This window comes from Prunus mume, linkage group LG7 (assembly GCF_029339155.1).
Source record: "Prunus mume cultivar Tortuosa linkage group LG7, ASM2933915v1, whole genome shotgun sequence".
In the NCBI taxonomy this organism is placed as follows: domain Eukaryota; kingdom Viridiplantae; phylum Streptophyta; class Magnoliopsida; order Rosales; family Rosaceae; genus Prunus; species Prunus mume.
Window position 1 is genome coordinate 1,947,145 of NC_142704.1, and position 18,142 is coordinate 1,965,286.

General features: G+C 37.3%; 3 protein-coding genes across 3 annotated transcripts; 2 read left to right on the forward strand and 1 right to left on the reverse strand.

Annotated features, from left to right (window-relative positions):
- On the reverse strand, positions 1-2,103 carry LOC103337457 (Haloacid dehalogenase-like hydrolase (HAD) superfamily protein). The gene has a single exon (XM_008240612.3). It carries the CDS (start codon positions 1,380-1,382, stop codon positions 243-245), a length of 1,140 nt encoding a protein of 379 aa, XP_008238834.2. The 5' UTR covers positions 1,383-2,103; the 3' UTR covers positions 1-242.
- A 4,444-nt stretch (positions 2,104-6,547) lies between these two features.
- LOC103337456 (RNase P Rpr2/Rpp21 subunit domain protein) lies at positions 6,548-9,730 on the forward strand. Its single transcript, XM_008240611.2, has 2 exons — positions 6,548-6,906; positions 8,677-9,730. Exons 1-2 carry the CDS (start codon positions 6,629-6,631, stop codon positions 9,536-9,538), a joined length of 1,140 nt encoding a protein of 379 aa, XP_008238833.2. The 5' UTR covers positions 6,548-6,628; the 3' UTR covers positions 9,539-9,730.
- Positions 9,731-10,509: 779 nt separating this feature from the next.
- LOC103337496 (bromo-adjacent homology (BAH) domain-containing protein) lies at positions 10,510-17,588 on the forward strand. Its single transcript, XM_016795914.2, has 8 exons — positions 10,510-10,980; positions 12,102-12,164; positions 12,676-13,422; positions 13,574-13,708; positions 13,893-13,976; positions 15,608-15,667; positions 15,763-15,849; positions 16,908-17,588. Exons 1-8 carry the CDS (start codon positions 10,624-10,626, stop codon positions 17,196-17,198), a joined length of 1,824 nt encoding a protein of 607 aa, XP_016651400.2. The 5' UTR covers positions 10,510-10,623; the 3' UTR covers positions 17,199-17,588.
- Positions 17,589-18,142: the final 554 nt, after the last annotated feature.

An 18,142-nucleotide genomic window follows, 5' to 3' on the forward strand; every position in this document is an offset into this window, starting at 1 on the left:
TGACAGAAGCAGCACCAAATATTTATTAGATGTTCTATTCATATATATCGTACAGAAATACTTACATGATAACAAGAAGATAGTCCAATGCAGACCACCTGAAATACTTCATACTTCTTTTTTTTCTTCACTTGCTTCTTCCCCACCTTTTTTTTTTTTTTTTTCTTATACACAGCATTGTTGATATAAAACTATATCATCAAGAATCAAATTAAGAATAAGCGTCTGTACATTTTACAGGGTTACCAGAAATTATCGTCAAATGTTACCCTGGTTGACGGAGATGGATCGGCTTCTTCTTCCATTTCCAACTCCGGTTCCCCTGACCCAAATTCAGTGGATTCAATAACAGCAAGATTCTTCAAATCAACCACAGATAGCTCGTCCAAGCGCCTAACCACCAGGTCTGCAGCTGCAAGCTCGTATACAGGATGCTTGCTAGCAACAGCCACACACTTCATCCGGGCATCATGGGCAGCCTCAACCGTTTGGTTTGAGTTCCCAAACACAATGCAGCGTTCAGGTATGAATTTTAGAAGTTGTGCCGCATACTCAAACATTTCTGGATCAGGCTTCCCCCTTTGAACATCTTCTGCAGCTACCATCACATTGAAGTATCCTTCAATACCAATATTTCCAATTGCAGCCTCTAGAGTTTTTCTTGGACGTGTAGAGACCAGCGCCATCGGTATGTTGTAATGCATCAAAAAATTCACAAACTCTCTTGATCCAGCTCGCAATCTATATATCCCACCCTGCAAAGCTTGGTAAATGTCTTCCTTTCGAGTAGCCATTCTTCTCATCTGTGCTGGGTCTCTAGACCAGCAGAGAACTTCAGAAATTGCCTGTTCATTCTTCATACCTTCTATTCTTCTAAGCATGAAAGCTGGGGGAGGAGACTTTCCTTCTTCTTGAGAAAGAGCCAGCCAGGCTTGCTTCTCAAGATCAGTATTGTCTTCAATCAGAACTCCTTCCCACTCGAATATGGCAACTAGCCAACCACTACCCATCCGTTCTTGTCGAAGCAAGGGATTGTGTAGCGAAGGGTTATCTGCTTTATTCTCTGGTGGCCACAAACCAGGTTTTCGATCTACACTGGTATCGGTAGGATAATCCCATTTCTTGGGAATCCTATCCTCCTTGAATGAATAGGTCTCTTTCGCTAGCTCCATTGCAAGGGCCTTAATTGATGAATTTTTTGAGTGATCAACTCTTAACTTTGGCAAAGGAGAAGCCATAGTAATCCTTCTAGCAAGAATATCTGCCATCGGGAACCGACAGTTATCCGAAGACCTCCTCTTGTTAGAGACATCCTTAATGAAAGCTCCTGTATAGAGCGGCCGGTGCCCAAGAAGAGATGTTGAAGTAATTGATTCAGCCATTCTTGACAAATACCTCAACCAAGCTAAACTTGTATAACTTAAGAATTCTAACTTATGCTAAAAACCCTTCTGAATTTCAGCTGAACTCAACAGTTATAAGCCAAACTTGAGCCAGATAACAATCAATTCCTTTCCAACTGAGGATTTAAAACCACAACTCAACTGTTCTTGTCAGGTCAAATAACCCCATATTTTGTTAAAACTGAGTCCTAATTATTCTTTACCAAATCCAGCTATGCTGTCAAAGAACCATAAAAAACGTTCCCTTGAAGCAAAAACTAAGCATAACCCATTAGACCCATCAACCCAAATCCCCCAAATTAACACCACCAACAGCTTAAAAGCTATTATAAATCCAACCCCAAAAAGCAAAAAAGCTGAAAACAAAAGGAATTGAAATATACAGAATATACCGAGCAAAGACCAAGTCTTATTAACTCTAGAATTAATCAGATTTCACTCACAAACCAGCCCAACTAGACAGAAACTAAGATATATATATACAATTTACAAAAACATAGACTTTTGCTATATTACAATAGGAATATAAAATTTATAAACCTTATATATAAAGGAAAACCTGGGGAAGGGCCAAAGGTCGGATGAAGAATTGGAGGTCTGAGATATCACAGAGAGAGATTGAAACTCCTCAGCAGCGGATTAGATGAATCTCTCCCCTTTTTTGCGTTTGTTGAAGAAGGTGTTTTTCTGTGGCTTATAAATTGTGGAGAAAATGCTCGGGGAGAGAGAGAGAGAGAGAGCGGTGATGCCGGCGAAAGTAATCAGCTTAAGGACACGTGTCGGTGATTAGGTTTGATAACTAATAGTGTACAGATAAAAAGGCATTCCTTTTCCTTTTTGGACAGAACATTCTGTACTCACCAAATTTTTGTTTACCAAGTTTTGGTAACCAACAGATGATGTTCGTATCCAAAAAAAAAAAAACTGATGATGTGATAATATTTTATTTTTTAAAAAGTTATGATATTTCCATGTTTTGGATTGGAGGGCATATTCCTTTTTTTATTTATAAATCCATATATATATATATATATTATCTGTTTGTTTTTCATTGCAATATTCAATGAATGTATCCTTTTACGTTTAGGTCCGATTTTGATTATTCTTGTGATTATACCATTAGAAAAATGCTAGGCTTACCACATTGTGTACCACCTACATAATGCGGTATAAAAAATATGGTAAGTCTAGTATTATGATTCTTTCAAAATACTAATTATACCTTTATTTACATTCCTTTTGTGGAAAACATAAGGAGTGTGCACGATTACTTTTTGGCAAAGAGCAATTTTGACTTCTTTTTTTCCTTAAAAACAAAATTACAAAGAAAAGTCACAAAAACAACTCGATCTTACGTGATCAAAGTTGAAAGCTTTCTCACACAACTGAGAATACCTATATTAGCAAATAAACGCATTAGTTACAAAATTACCTTCCTTCCATGAGTTCATGTCGAAACAAAAAGAAGATTGAAAGAATAAAATGAAATTAGCTCAATCTTTCTATTAGGTAAATGTTAAGAATAGTTTGCTAGAGCCTAGACCCTTCTCTACCAAAAAACACTCATAGAGCCATTTCACTTTGAGGAGGGAGGAATTCATTGTTCGTCATCTCCTTTCCTAGCGCCATTTTCACTTTGAGGGGGAGGAAGAAATTGTTCTTCCTCCCCTCTTCCCCTATTTTCAGAGACATAAGGTTTCCCCTACTTGTCTTTATTTTGTTATGATTTTCCTCAAACCATCACCGGCGGTTAGGTCCCGTCGTCGAATCTCCACCACCCTCCATTTTGCGGTTTCTTTATGTTTAGAATAAGTTGCAGAGACTTGTTAGGTTTTCTATCTAGTTTTTACCTCTCCTTTTGTGAGAGTTTTCCACCTCTCATTTGTGAGAGCTTTTCACCTCTCCTTTGTGAGAGTTTTTCATCTCTCCTTTGTGAGAGTTTTATTTGTATTGTTATGGCTTGGATTTTTCAAGCTTTATCTATTTTCGATTATTCTGAGTTTGCAATCTTAGTTAGGATACTTATACCAGAGTTTCTTCAATCATGCGTGATCCTTAGTAGAGGCACACAAATTGTTTTAATTTTTATGTTAGATCGCTCCGTTATTGTAATGGCCATTTGTGGCTAGTGATTTTTTTTTTTTTGCTGAATTATGAATGCAATCCTTTTTATTTATATATAGAAATTCTAGTATTGCATTCATAATTAAACTAAAAAAGCCACTAGCCACAAAGGGCAATTACAATAACAGAGTAATCTAACATCAAAATTAAGACAATATAAGACTCCTCCATTAACGATCACGCATGATCAAAGAAACTCTGGTACAGACATCCCAACTCAAAGTGCAAACTCAAAACAACCAAAAATATATAAAGCTTGAAAAGACCAAGCCATAACAAAACAAATAAAACTCTCACAAAGAATATGTGTAAAGCTATCACAAAAGAGAGGTGAAAAACTCTCATAAAAGAAGAGATGAAAACTACACATAAAACCCAAAGAATCTATGCGACTTATTCTAAACATCAAGACACATTCACCTATAATGAATTGAGGAAAATTATTACAAAATGAAGACAAAAAAGGGAAATCTTTTGTCTTTGAAAATTGAGGAGAAGGGAGGAAGGGAGAAGGGGAGAGGGGAGGAAGAACGATGGCTTCCTTCCCCTCAAAGTGAAAATGACTTTAGAGTGTTTTTTGAAAGAGAGAGGGCTAGGGTCTAAGCAATGTTTTGACAAAGTTTGAACATAATTGATGCATATGGACCACGACTATCGATCATCTAATGTTTGTCAATGCGTTACCAACTACCAAGGGAGACGTATGTATGCTTATAATTGACAAAGTTTTTATTTTTATTTTTTTATGGTTGAATTATAATTGACAAAGTTAAGTGCATCAATCTTTGCCTATTTTGAACATTATTACATCAAAATATTGTGCAATATTAATAATGCAGCAATCAAATCTCCAACCAAACTTATCCCAAATTATGTTGTATGCATTATAGTCTATAATTGTCCTATCATTTTTTCTTGATTTATAATTTCCGCACTTTTTCATATCTACAAGGAATTTATGGCTCAAGTGGTTCACATTTATCTTTGCATTTGAGGCCCTATATTCAATCCCCTTCCCAAATAATTAAGAACGATTATGTTTATATTTGAGGTCCTATATTCGATCTCCTTACTTCTGTATCGAAAGAAATTTCATTATACAATTTGATACGCATGGATATTTCTAATAAATTATAACTATACTTACTATTAACTTTAGTGGATAAGCTCACTTTCAAATGGTTAGATGTTGCATTGTCCTATGGTCAATTAGAATCCTAGATTAGCCACCTAATTTTCTAGGTAAAATAATGACTTCGCCATCTCCTCGTCACCAATTAAACACGATAAAAAGGTTGCAGTTTGTGAATATGCCTTTTAATTGAGGAACCGACATGGAAAGAAGGAGAAGAAGGTGGGAGAGCTGGCAAAAACAAGGAGAGGAGGAGTTTACTTCATGTAGTCACCATCAAGATGAAGCAGTCCATGTCACAAACTCTTGCCTTTGATAAGATTAGTTAATTTGCAGGTTTGATTCCACACGCATGCCTTTCTCATTGCTTCCTTTAATATATATTTTATATAAATTCCAAAAGGAACAACTGTAAACGAAGGTCATGATTTAAACTTCTACCAATCATATGCGACAATTATTTCAAAATCACCAAATTCAAAATAGTTTTGAACTCTGAAAACAAAACACGACACTATTCAACTATGGCTTGCAGTTGCAACGGTGCAAATTATGTATGCACGTGAAGGTCAAAACATTGCCAAACTATATATATATATCGGATCGTTGAAATAAAATTTGTAGTGGATTTCAAAAAGTATCCATCGAATAAAATTATTTTAAGCATTCTTGAATAGAATGAGATTATATACATACACACAAAAATATTTATCACACAATAGGATGTAGATCAATTATCAATACAAGAAGGCATAAACAGCCGTATAACTATTCTTAACTATTTGAGTTATAAATTTGTCGGTTTATTTTTCTGATATTTGCAGTCAATAGTTTAAGTTTTTTTTTCCCTATATGATTGAATAATTCTATTATGATAGGTGGAATAAATATGTGGTCCTACTACGACTTATGGTGTAGAAAATAGCAAAGAAGAGGAGCACCAAGGATAAGTACAAAATAGGTGCTGGTCCCCGTGACTTTGGAAGCGTGAAGATCCTTCGAAGTGTCTGTGCAAAGCAAAGCATTACCAGATTCATCTCCCGCTAATCCCAGGTTGGAGAAGAGCCAAGTCAGCCATTTCAACCGGATTCACCTTTGCCACGATATTACTCCAAAAACAAAATCCCGAAAAAGAAATTGTTGGAATAGGTCGGTTCTAATGTGGCCCCATCTCTTCGGAGAAACTTCTCCAATGAACACTACACAACTTGTTAGTTGTCAAAATTTGTAGTAACAGTTGACAACCATTCATACACGTATTGACAATTATCGCATGTACAATTCATAAGTGTTAAAAAATGCATTGATAGTTGAAAGCTACCTAATCGAGTGTAAGGGGTTGTCGGTACTACAACTCAAAAGTGTCAAGAAACACACCATCATTCACACTGTTACTCTTAATTTTGGAAGATATTCGTCACCGTTAATATTAAAAAAGTTTATGATCCAACTTACAAAACAAAATCACGTGAACAATCGAGATTAAAGGGAGTAGAATGCATTGTTGGCAAGATGAGATTACTTCAAATATTATGACAACTGAGAAGTACAATGTCCGGTAATCTTTTTGGTAATTCCTTAAAAAATAAAAAGTAATCTTTTTGGTGTTAATCTTGTGTTTACATTTACATTGTTTTGAGATTTAAGAGTTAAATACTTTTTGCAAAAGACTCACTAATATAGTAGTTTAGAACAATTGCTTACCCAAAAAAGACCTCAATTGTCAATTCGAATCATAATATCCATGTAATATCAAAATTTAGATTCGAAAGATAATCAAGTCTATCAACCGACCCATATTGTAAAAGTCTAAAAGTAAAGGCCCATATAACAAAAGCTGGTCATTTTTCCTGAGGCCCATAAGCTGGAAAAACCCCCTGTGGCGCTCCCATATGCCTCAGCAGCGTCGCTGACCAAGTGTTCGATAAAATTATCGAAAGAGAAAAAAAGCCCCAAAACAAAGCAAAACATGGGCAGGAGAGGAGGAGCCAAGAGAACAGGAAATACAGCATACGGGTCTAACAACACCATATCACTGAGAGAAGAATTGACAGGCAAGAAGCAAACCAAGGGACCCGCCGTCAACGCCAAGTCTGCACTGAAGCTCGAGCACTTGCAGAGACTCGCTGTATGGGCTGGTGGGGAAACTTCTGTTCCTTCTCTGGGTGCCTTCTTCGCGCACACGTTGGCCTCTGCTCAGGAGGCTCTGGGCGTACCTCCTGACCCATCTCTGTTTACTTGCCAGAGGTATGTGAATTTATTTTGCTTCCTTGAATCAATTATGGAAAATATGAATTACCCAAGAAAACGAATTAGCTGAACTGGTTTTATCAAATTTGTTCTTGTTAGTGTATGCATATTGAGGTGGTGGTTGTTATAAGTGCAGTTAGTTGCAAAGTATATGGCTTTTTGAGCTCAGTGTTGGAGTTAAAGTTTATGGCTTGATGCAATTGTAGCAGGTTGCAGACCAAAACGGTTAATGGGTTATATTAGGGTGTGTCATGGATGCATATGTTCTTTAATTGATAATTTTGTGGTGGGCAATTTGACTTTGTTATGCGCAAGTGTTTGGGTGTTTAAATTGTTGTTGGGAAGTAACTAAGAAAACTTGTTGTTTTCCACTAATCGTTGAAATATTTTGCGATCGAAAGCTGTTGGAATGGTTGGTTCGCTTGTGTTAATAGTTGTTTGCTGTAAGAGGGCTGCATTGTTGGTTGTAGTTAATCTGTCCCAAATGCGAAGTAAGCATCTTGTGTTGTGGGTTGGTTAGAGCTATGCAAAAGCAAAAGAAACTGGCTAACAGTTTTAGTCCAATGCAAGTGGTTTGGATTAGATTGTATTAGAAATTTTAAAACCAATTGCATTAGATCGGCTGTACCAAAATTTTGAACCAAACCAATTCAATTATAACAGGCAATATAAAATTGTATATCTTTATGAAGAGTCTTAAGCTTGGTGGCATTGCATAATTTTCTCACGAAGCTTGTCCACCCTTGATTATTATCAGAGTCTAACATCATATTTAGCTTAACCATACCCACATTGTCTTGTGATGCTTATGTAAGTTACGATCTACCTTGATTAAGCTTAGTACACTGTACATCATAAAGATAAAGATGGAAACTTATTGTTATGAATAGGTTTGAAATTGTTCTGCATGCAAATGGGCCAGCATTGTAGGTTGCAAACTAACTTTGTAAACGTATTGAATTACTGAAATTCCTAATTATTTCAAAGTTCTACTTGAACAACATACATATAGGATTCATTGTCCAAAGTCAGATATATAAACTAAGAAACATCCAACATAGTTTAGGGTTGAAAGATGGAGAGAGAATAGGCTTCTGACTCTATTGACCTGAAAGCCTAGCCAGCTACATGTAAGTTTCTTACTATGAGTTTAATTTTATTTACTTTTCAGAAAGGTTATTATTGGTTAAACCATGAAAGATAAACAATCACTCCGCATTGCATCTGTTTCAATAAAGTCGATTGCTAACAAAGTTCTCACCAGCAGTCATTGGGGTGTTTTTTTTTTTTTTTTTTTTTTTTTTTTCTGCTTACTCATTTTGCACCATATGCTAGCATGAAACATGAATCTTAAGATGGCATGCCTGGTTTTGTGCTTTTCTGATGCTGGCATCTCCTTTCTGTTTTCTTAGAGCACACAACACAGATAAAAGTATTAATAAACCTAGGTTTCGTGGCTTTTATTTCACCAATGTGGTTTTTTTTTGGGGTCATGTTTTTGTTGAAATTAAAGTGCTTTTCAGATAAGCTTAGAGTTCAAGTCATTCTAGTTTCATATTTTAAAGTTCCCATTGAATCAACTCCGAAAGCGAAATGAGTCAGCCACTGTGCACATCCAAAGTTCTTGAAACGATTTGTCTTTTAGATGCGTGTAATGTAGTGTAGCCTTGTAGGCTTTAATTTTTTTCCGGTGCCTTCTTGAAATGAATGATATTTCAAAGTATCTAGAAGGTACAACACTCTGATCAGCATTTTACTGTTTTGCAGATGTGAAACAATTCTTCAGCCTGGCTTGAACTGCACTGTTCGAATTGAGAAAAATAGATCAAAGAAACGACGAAAAAGTAAGAAACCAACTAGTTTCTCTCAAAACAATGTAGTGTATACATGCCACTTCTGTTCACATCGGAATTTGAAGAGAGGGACTCCACATGGACATATGAAAGTGATATGCCCCACTAAGACCAAAACAACTTTGAAACTGAAACCTGCTAAATCCATTTCCCAGAAGTTTGTCAGTTCAAAGAAGAGCATTGTAGCTGAAGATGAGGTTAGGAAAGCAAATGAGATAGCTGCATCAGAAATAATTAAAGTGAATGAGATAGCTTCATCAGAAATAACAAGAGAGATTCAAGCGAATGAGATAGCTTCATCAGAAATAGTAAGAGAGATTCAAGGGAATGAGACAGCTTCAGAAATAGAGAATGAGACAGCTTCATCAGAAATAGCAAGAGAAATTCAAGAGAAAGAGACAGCTTCATTAGAAATAGCAAGAGAGAATTGTATTGTGGAAACTCGGGCAGATGAAGATGAGGTTACTATAGTGAATGAGATGGCTTCTTCAGCAATAGCCGGGGAGATTCCAACGGTGGACAGTCCTGAAACTCCAAAGGTGAGGACTGGACCTACTTTGTTACTTGGAGGGAAGAGGAGAAAGCGAAACAAATCAGTGTCCAAGAAACCAGCTGAACCTGAGAACAGTCCTAACCCGACAGATGCAGAAAACACTGGCAGCATGTCAAACAAACGGAGGAGAAAGAAGTGGACTAGTTTGAAGGAAATCGCTGAAAGCAGTGAGCACAAGAACATCCGTAACATTAGTGATTTGACAATCCCTTTCTTTGTCTAAGGTGCACAGCTCCATATGGCAAGTGGAATCAGTGGAAAACACATTTTGTAGCTTGGCAGTAGATCAAATTTTGAATGATATAAAATATCCCCTTATAGTTCCCTTTTGTATTCACACGGTACCTACCTATCAACAAACTTTTGCTTGCTTGTTTGTTTTTCTAATTATTTAACTTTAAAAGAATTTTCACCATATTTTTTCTTTTTCCTTCTCAAACATAAAATGAGTCGTTGTGTATGCATGAATGCAACCTTTTTAAGGCAATGGCAATAGCACGATTAGAGTATAAGAAAGTGTGAACCGATGTTTGGGGATGCATTTTGCAGAGTTAAAATCGCTTTCTGACAACTAAAGAGCACAACTTAGAAAGTGTGTCATGCATTATAAAATCAAATTTTTTTTGTTGGGAAGGTGCTTTTTTTATTTTATAAACCACTTAATTTTTAATAAAAAAATTCGAAAAACATTCTTAAAAAGCGTGTACAAGTAAAAGTGCGGTTTAAAGAAGCAGTTAAACTTATCTCAAATGCTGAGGCAGAGCTCTTATTAACTGTTGACATTCACGTCTAACGGTTGTTGGAATTTCCCCTCGGTAGTCACCGCGGGTAATCACAGCCCACTAACTCATCATCACCGCCACGTATTCACCAGCGCTCTCCAATCCTATACAGTTAAGCACACATCATATAAAACCTATCCCTCTGGGAAGCTTGTACTTTCCAGACAATACGTTGTCCTTACTTCCTCAACACGTGGCAGAAAAGGGTAATTTCGGCCTTTACGTACACCTTTGAAGCAAAAAACTAGTATCCTCCATTTTCTACACTTGCTTCCAGACCAAACGGACCAGCTGCCGTCATCACCTAAAACAAAATACACGTGGCCGCTAATAGTGGCAAATCCGAAATTCCAGTAAACTACAGGCCCATTTTCAAAATCCCCAAGTGCGTTTATAAACAGCGGAGCAACAAACGTCATCATTCTGAGAGCTCCCTAGTCTGGGACAGAGCAGAGACCGAGAGAGAGAGAGACGACGGGTCCTTGACATCGATCACACCCACCAAACCGCACCGTTTCACCTCAGAATGGGGAACAGAAGGTTCGCGCAGGTCTCTACCAGCGACGACGAAGACGACGTCGCACCGCAAAATCAGCAGTTGGAGGAAGAGAACGGGTCGTCGAAGAAGAGGAAGCAGATGAAGCTTCGAGAGGGAGAAGAAGAAGAGTCAGAAGAGGAAGAGAAGCACAAGAGTAAGAAGAGGAAGGGAAAGAAAGGGAAAAATGTTAGGGACGAATCGGCGTCGGAGAGCGAAGACAACGAGGAAGAGCCACAGCTAGAGGACGCGAAGCCGATTGGCGAGGTCGTTAGGCTTTCAGGGAAGGGGAGGGGTCGCAGGCAACACTACGAGGCGTTTGAGTATGACGGCAACCGATACGACTTGGTAAGTTTGCGTTTTGGGCTCGGGTTTTGGGAGTTTGTGTTTATTGGTCGGGTTTTAGGGCTTTGATTTATCGATTTCACGGTGGCTTATTGAACGCATTGTTTGATTAATTGGGATAAATTGAAGAACTATTAGCAATTGTGAATTTTGGTTATTTTGTTTCTAGAGACTTTCAGTTTGGGTATTGATTGTTGAGTTTGTAGGGTTTGGCGGATTGGTTTGGTGGAAAAACGAATGGTTTTGATTCATTGCTTCACAGATACACAAATATTTACTCTCCATTGTTTGGAAAGTGTTGTTTAAGTTGGCATTATGGTAGCATTTACTTTCGGAACTTCTTTGTTCATTTATAGGGAAATTCAAGAAACTAGAATGTGATTTGTCAGTTTCGTCTATGTTTCCCCGTGAAATTTATTGTCTATGTTTCCAAAGATGGAATGGTTAAGTTGCGTGCCAACAAACTTGTTCTGATTGCCTTCTTGGGACTAGGGAGGCAATTGAATTTTCCAGTCATTTTTTCCCCTCCCTGAGAAATGTTTTTTTTTCCATGGGCCTTTTAGATATATATAGGAACAATAGTATACTTTAGAATTTGAAGCAAAGAGGTCCTCAGCTGATATGTTACATAGACATGGGTTGAGTGTCAGATGTGGGTATGTGTCTAAGCTTCAGGTTCACCTGTTTTCCTCAGATTTTTCTATTTGGAGCAGCCATACCATTTTCAGTGTCTTGTATCATTGACATGATTAAGTTGGGGTAAAGATTGAAGTTAAGTGTCTATGTAAATAATTTGCATTGCTTATGTCTTGCTGTCGGTATAATGTATGCATTCCTTACATACGGAAGATTCTCATCAAGTGTTATATTTTTCCTGTGCAATTGCTGCACATTTGTATGCTCTGAACATGTTTTACAAATGTTGTTGTTTCTTAAATTTCTCTATTGCTGCTTGATTTTATGTACTGTCTTCATTTTTTCTTCTTGATATTGTGGTAATTAGGTGTTTTTCTCCGTATATCATTTTGAAAAAGTTCAGGTTGAAAAAATTTCATTTTCTGGGAATGGTATCACTTTGTTTATTTCAGTAATGTTTTGGTGCTGATCCCGTAATCATTTTGTAGGAGGATGCGGTTCTTCTAATTCCCGAGGATAGAAAACAAAAACCTTATGTGGCAATTATTAAGGTACTTGCTTTATGAAATTATCGTACGACTTTCCTTGCATGGATATTAATTGTGTGTTTTTTTTTTGGACACAAACACATACATTATTGATGTAAGTGGTAAACAGTATCGAGGTAAAAAAAGGATGAGTCCATAGATTTACATACCCATGCAAGTTGTTTAGTTGCTTCTGTGTCATTTCAGTCTCTGGGTGACGGAATATTTTGTCTCATGTATTGTTCATCACTTCTTTCTCTGTGATTACTTTGTCCTCACCATTTCCAATTTAAATAAAAACCTTTTGCTTGATTATCTGCCTGGAAAGTCTTGGTATGTTGGTTTGTCTTAAATACATGTATTCTTGCCCTTTTTGTGGGCTGCTAGCCAATTTCCTAATGTAATCCAAACTTGTTTTTGTGATGTTATGGGCAGCATGTTTGTTTTCTGATTATTTTCATTTACTTTCTTTCTCCTTTACATTTACAATGACTCTATCTTTAATTTGTGACTGCTGGAACTGGTAATTAACTAGGATATAAGTAAGACCAGAGATGGGAGCATGATGGTATTAGGACAGTGGTTTTATCGACCTGAAGAGGCAGAGAAAAAAGCTGGTGGAAACTGGCAGTCACGTGACACAAGGGAGTTGTTCTATAGTTTCCATCGTGATGAGGTTCCAGCAGAATCTGTAATGCATAGATGTGTTGTGCATTTTGTTCCTTTAAATAAACAGCTACCAAGTCGTAAACAGCATCCTGGCTTCATCGTACAAAAGGTGTATGACACCCAAGGGAAAAAACTTTGGAAGCTGACAGATAGGGATTATGAGGAAGATAAGCAGCATGAGATTGACTTACTAGTTCAGAAAACTATTGGAAGATTGGGAGATCTTCCTGATATAGAGACTACAGATACCACCTTTAATCAGGATGAGCAGTTCAAGACTAAAAGAAGTTTGATAAAAAAGAACATATCACCCCTTGATGTTTCTAGGGTGGAAGAAGCAACAACTAAGCCTGGTCAAAATCAAAAAGCTGAAACACCTGGAAGCAGGACTAATTCCTCAGAATATCATTCCATTTTAGTCAAGTTCATGGCACTAACTGGAGACACACATCGTGATAGATGGTTGGAGAAACTTCTTGAAAATATTAGGCATGCATGCAATTCTGCTGACATCACGAATGGAGATGAAAAGAGGAAATCTGGTTCTGATGATATTGCCCATGCAAGTGACTGTAAGTCCCCAGAAGTTGGAAATGGATCTCATAATCTCAAGGTATGCAGTACATTCTTTTTCCCACTCAAGGTATATATACGTATATCTTTTTGGTTTTCGGACGAATGGGGTGCATTGAAAATCGGGAGTGGATGAGCGAGGAGATGTTCAGACCTTATACCTCACACGTTAACTTTACTGTCTTATACAGAGTGGCAAGTCTTTTCACTGGCCAGATGATGCTGTTCGTGCAGTTACTTCTCTGGAGAAGGCCTCTCATGAGTCTCTCTCCTCAGATTCTACGAAGTATAACCAAAAGTTGCGGCAACTGTGGTTCAATATCCAGGTCAGAAGGCTCTGTGTGCGTATATGCTCTTGTTTGGTTTGTTTGAGGTCAAGGCTTTTTTTTATACTATTTGCTGTTGAGGTCAAGGATTTTTTTTATACTATTTGCTGCTGAAGTCTATGTTGAAGATGTTAATGTCCTCAAATGTCTTATTTTGTGCTTATATTTATTCTATTTTTTGCAGAGAAATTCATTCCTAGCCCGCCGGCTGCTGAATCAAGAGTTGGAACCTTTAACAATAGTGAACATGTCACCTGATGAGCTAAAGGTATGGTCTTTATCATGCTTTGGTATATAGGTGTTCAGTTTTGAGATGATTCTCAAGGAAGATAAATTCTAATTTGATTTTGATCAGACTCAGTTTCCTTTAGCTGGATTTGTCACAATGGCCATTTTGGTAACATCTGTGCTGACCATGTCGTCCTTCTAGTCTTACTTAGTGATGGCTAAGACAGGGGGGATGGAAAGTGTTTATGCTGTCAGCTTAACTGGTCTCAAGTAGGCATTTTATTGAGTGATGGGAGCGTTGATGTATTGTTACCACGTCTCTTATGAATTTTGTGACATACCAGTTGTTCTATTCCTCACACTTCTGTTTGTTACCCTGTGTCTAATTAAACCATCAGAAGCATTACTTCGGCTATTGTATTGGTCGTATTTTATGTAAGCCTCTGGTTTGATTATTTGGGTTGGCCATGATAAACTTTTTTTTTTCTTCTTCTTTTCTGTTTCCAATCGGAATTGTTATTTGTTCTTTTCTAGCTCCTTACAAAATATGACCATGAGTACCTTTTTCCTTAAAAGATTGAAGAGTTTTAAGGTACCCTTTTTTTTTTTTTTGTAGCTCTACCAGCATGATTATCAAAATTCATTTCTATTTGTTTCTAGAACTTTTGTGAGTTTATCTTCCTTTCCACCTCCTTCCTTTTTTGTATGGAGTAGGTCCAGTAGGCACACATGTCGTATATCTCTAGATGTTGTCTTTCTTCGGTTAGTCCATGTAAAGTTTCTAAGAGAATAACTTGGCAAGTGTGTTCAACTGGTGGAGGTATGTTGATATGTCTGTCTATAAAATCAAGGAACTTCAATTCCTTGTGTGGGAGCAGAAACTAGAATTCCAATTTAAAAATTTGTTCGTAACATCCAAACAAGTCTATTTTTGTCATGGGTGCCTCGGTTTTGATGGGTAAGGGACAATTTCCTGAGATGGTTGTTCATGTGCAACAAAGGCCTTGTGTGTGTTCAGAAAATAGAATTTGTTCGTAACATCCAAACAGGTCTAGTTTTGTCATGGGTGCCTCAGTATTAATGGATAAGGGACAATTGCCTGAGATGGGTTGTTGATGGGCAACAAAGGCCTACTTATTAGACTAATAGATTTAATGATTATGAAAATTCCAATGATATTATGATCTCAATAGCAAGGATGGCACAGAGATCCATGTAAACCATTTCATTTCTGTTGAATTAAGGCATAGTTGAGTTGATTTGTTCTTTTGTTTTGCATCTTTTAACTAACAATCATAAGATATACTGAAGAGTTAACTCCTTGGATGTTTATGCGTGAAGTTATTCTGGTTTTAGTTGGATTGCTGGAGTAGTTGAAGAGAATGTTTACATTTATTTTTAGCCTTATGTCAAGTTTACTTTGATCAAATTCTTTTGGTATTTATGCTTTCACTCATTTTATATGAATGTTTCCAATTGTGCAAGAATAGAATCAATGGGTAGTGTGCTTCCCTCTGCCCTGGGTTGAATATGGTATCTTGACATGACACGTTTTGAGACTCAATGGCCAACATTTAGCGTATGCAAAAGTATTTGTGATTTGTTTTATATCACTGCTCTTGCTTCAAGGTTTTCATTTGTCATTAAATATGGCCCTTTAACAAACTTCAGGAGGGTTTAACAGCTGAGGAGAGAGCAAAGAAGGAGCCTGATGACTGGGAGCGTATGCAGGTCTTTCTATTTGTACCTGAAGTTGATTTTGGTTACCTTGCACTTTGCAGTGCATAGGTTTTGCGCACATTATTGACTTCTTGCCTGTGAAACAGATGACGGATGCTCGTTGCTCAAGATGCTCTGAGTTCAAGGTGGGAGTTAGGGACATCATTCAAGCAGGACATGGTGCTCGTTATCAGGTTGGTGCATTTATAAATTCTGGATGAGTGCATGAATCATGGAAAATTCTGCTTCTTCAATAGGTCAAATTTGTTATTTAAAATCATTTTTATTCATCACTCTTTATAGGGCCTAATATATAATATGATATGAAATGGAGAGGCTAGTGGCAATTACTTTTGCCTCTACATTTTGCTTTTTAAATTGGGATAATACACTGGTGGAAGCAATGCTTCATAATGGCTAATGTTTGCGGAATAAGTCTGGTGTCCAGCACTCCTGCTCCGATCAAAACACCAAAAATAAAAAAACAAGAAAGGAAAATAAAATGTTTCTGATGTCATACCAGTTCAGGATTAGGGTTGATTTAAGTAATCTGAAAGTCATGCCCACTGTCTGTAAGGCAAGCATCAACTATGGCGGGGGATTGTAGCTTCTCCCTTTGGAATTCCAACCCACTTTCCCCCTTTAAATTGTAATATTTGGATGTTACATGTGGATCAAAGCCGATGATCCCCTAGTTGCACCAATGCGATCCTTACATTAGTTGTTCTGTTTGGTTTCTACTTTTGCCTCATGTTGCCAGTGGTCATAGCGTCCGCCTTTGGAGGTTGCTATTCAAAGTTTGAGATTTCCTGTGAATTCTAACACCTCTTGAGTCCCTTAAGTCTTGTTATTTTACTTGTACTCTCTGACTAAAATGGGTGGTAATGACCAGCTCATATGTGTGAGTTAAAGCAAGCAGATGCTTATAGTGGATTATGACAACATTTTTATGCTTATATGTAGAGATAATGCAAAGAATTTTTTTTCTGCTGCGAGAAATGTTAAAACTGATTATTATTCATGTTGGACGATGTTAATATTCGAACCCAGACAAGTAACATGATGGATGGAAAATGCCCTAATGATGATTTCATTAAGAAATTGTCATTGAGTACTTGTAGATTAGATATTTGATTATTTGTTTTTATTAAGTTATGCAGTGTGTTTCAAGGGTAATTTAGATTGTGACAGAGCTGTAGCATTTGTTTCATTGTTGCAACTGGCATTTTACTCACTACATTTTTGCTTTCAGCTGGAGTGTATTGCCTGTGGCCATTCGTGGTATGCCGCTCGGGATGCGGTTTCGATGCTCACAATTGATGCACCTAGTTCTAACAAGAACGTGGGTACAGCTCCATTAGCCACTGCCAAATTTGAAGATGTTGAGAAGAAGCTGGTGAGTCCTCGTGAATCTGACAAGGCAGCAGCCAAGGACACTTTGAAAAAAACAACTGAAGCATTTATGCCAGTCTTGGATGCGCAAAGATCATTTAGTAAGTCTAGAAAGGAAGAAAATTCAGAATCAACAAAGAAAGCTGAGTAGAAATGTTGGGCAGCCTTCATAGTTTTGTGTTTAGAAAGGTAGGTTTATCAATTTTCTAGGAAATTCTGCTTAGTAGTAGACTTGTACAGAACTTAGTATACCCATGCATATGCTAATCGAGGGTTTTCCCCAACTCGACGGCAGTTTTAACCAAGTTAAATATGTTTCTTCATATAGGATATACCCCTCCGCCCCGAGGGTTTAGCGTAGATAGTTTTAACATGCTCAAGAGCTGAAATTCTGTATCTGCTGTAGACGCTCCAAATTAGAATAGACTGACCGGATGTCAGAATATAGATGAGAATTGATGTCACTAAGTTCCAGACAAGTAATGGAGATGGCCTTCTACCTGTTTTCTTTGTTCTGTTAATGAATTTTGTTGCTTTCGAAGTTGCTTGTTTTTGGTTTCTTACAATGGGATATTCTAACTACTCTAATCAATGATCACTGTCCTGACTAGCTGGCCTAAACTGAGATATGCATGTTTCTGTATTTATTTGTGTAACTTATGATGTGCCCATGTCTATTGATGATTGGTTTTAAGACAGACATGCTGTGGCTGTGGGTCATTGCATATTTCTGATATCATTTGCATTAAATATACGCGGTTGGTATTTGGTACACTTGTTGAAGATGAAAAATGAAAAGTGAAGAAAATATTAAGAATAATACTAATTGTAGTTAGTATCTGACAGAGGTGGGTGGAGCTCAAATGCATCTTGGATTGGATTTTTGGTAGCTACTTGTTATTAATAGTAGAGCTCATTGTAGCCTAACCTTAATGAGAGTTACCAATAGTAGCAGGTTTTAGTTGAAATTGTAATGAAGTACTTTAAAGGCTTTCTCTCACCTCTCATGACCTGCGGTTGTGAGATTTATTTCTTACTTTTTACTTTTTCCTCATGAGAGTTACCACTTACCACAATCTATTGGCTAAAAGGCTG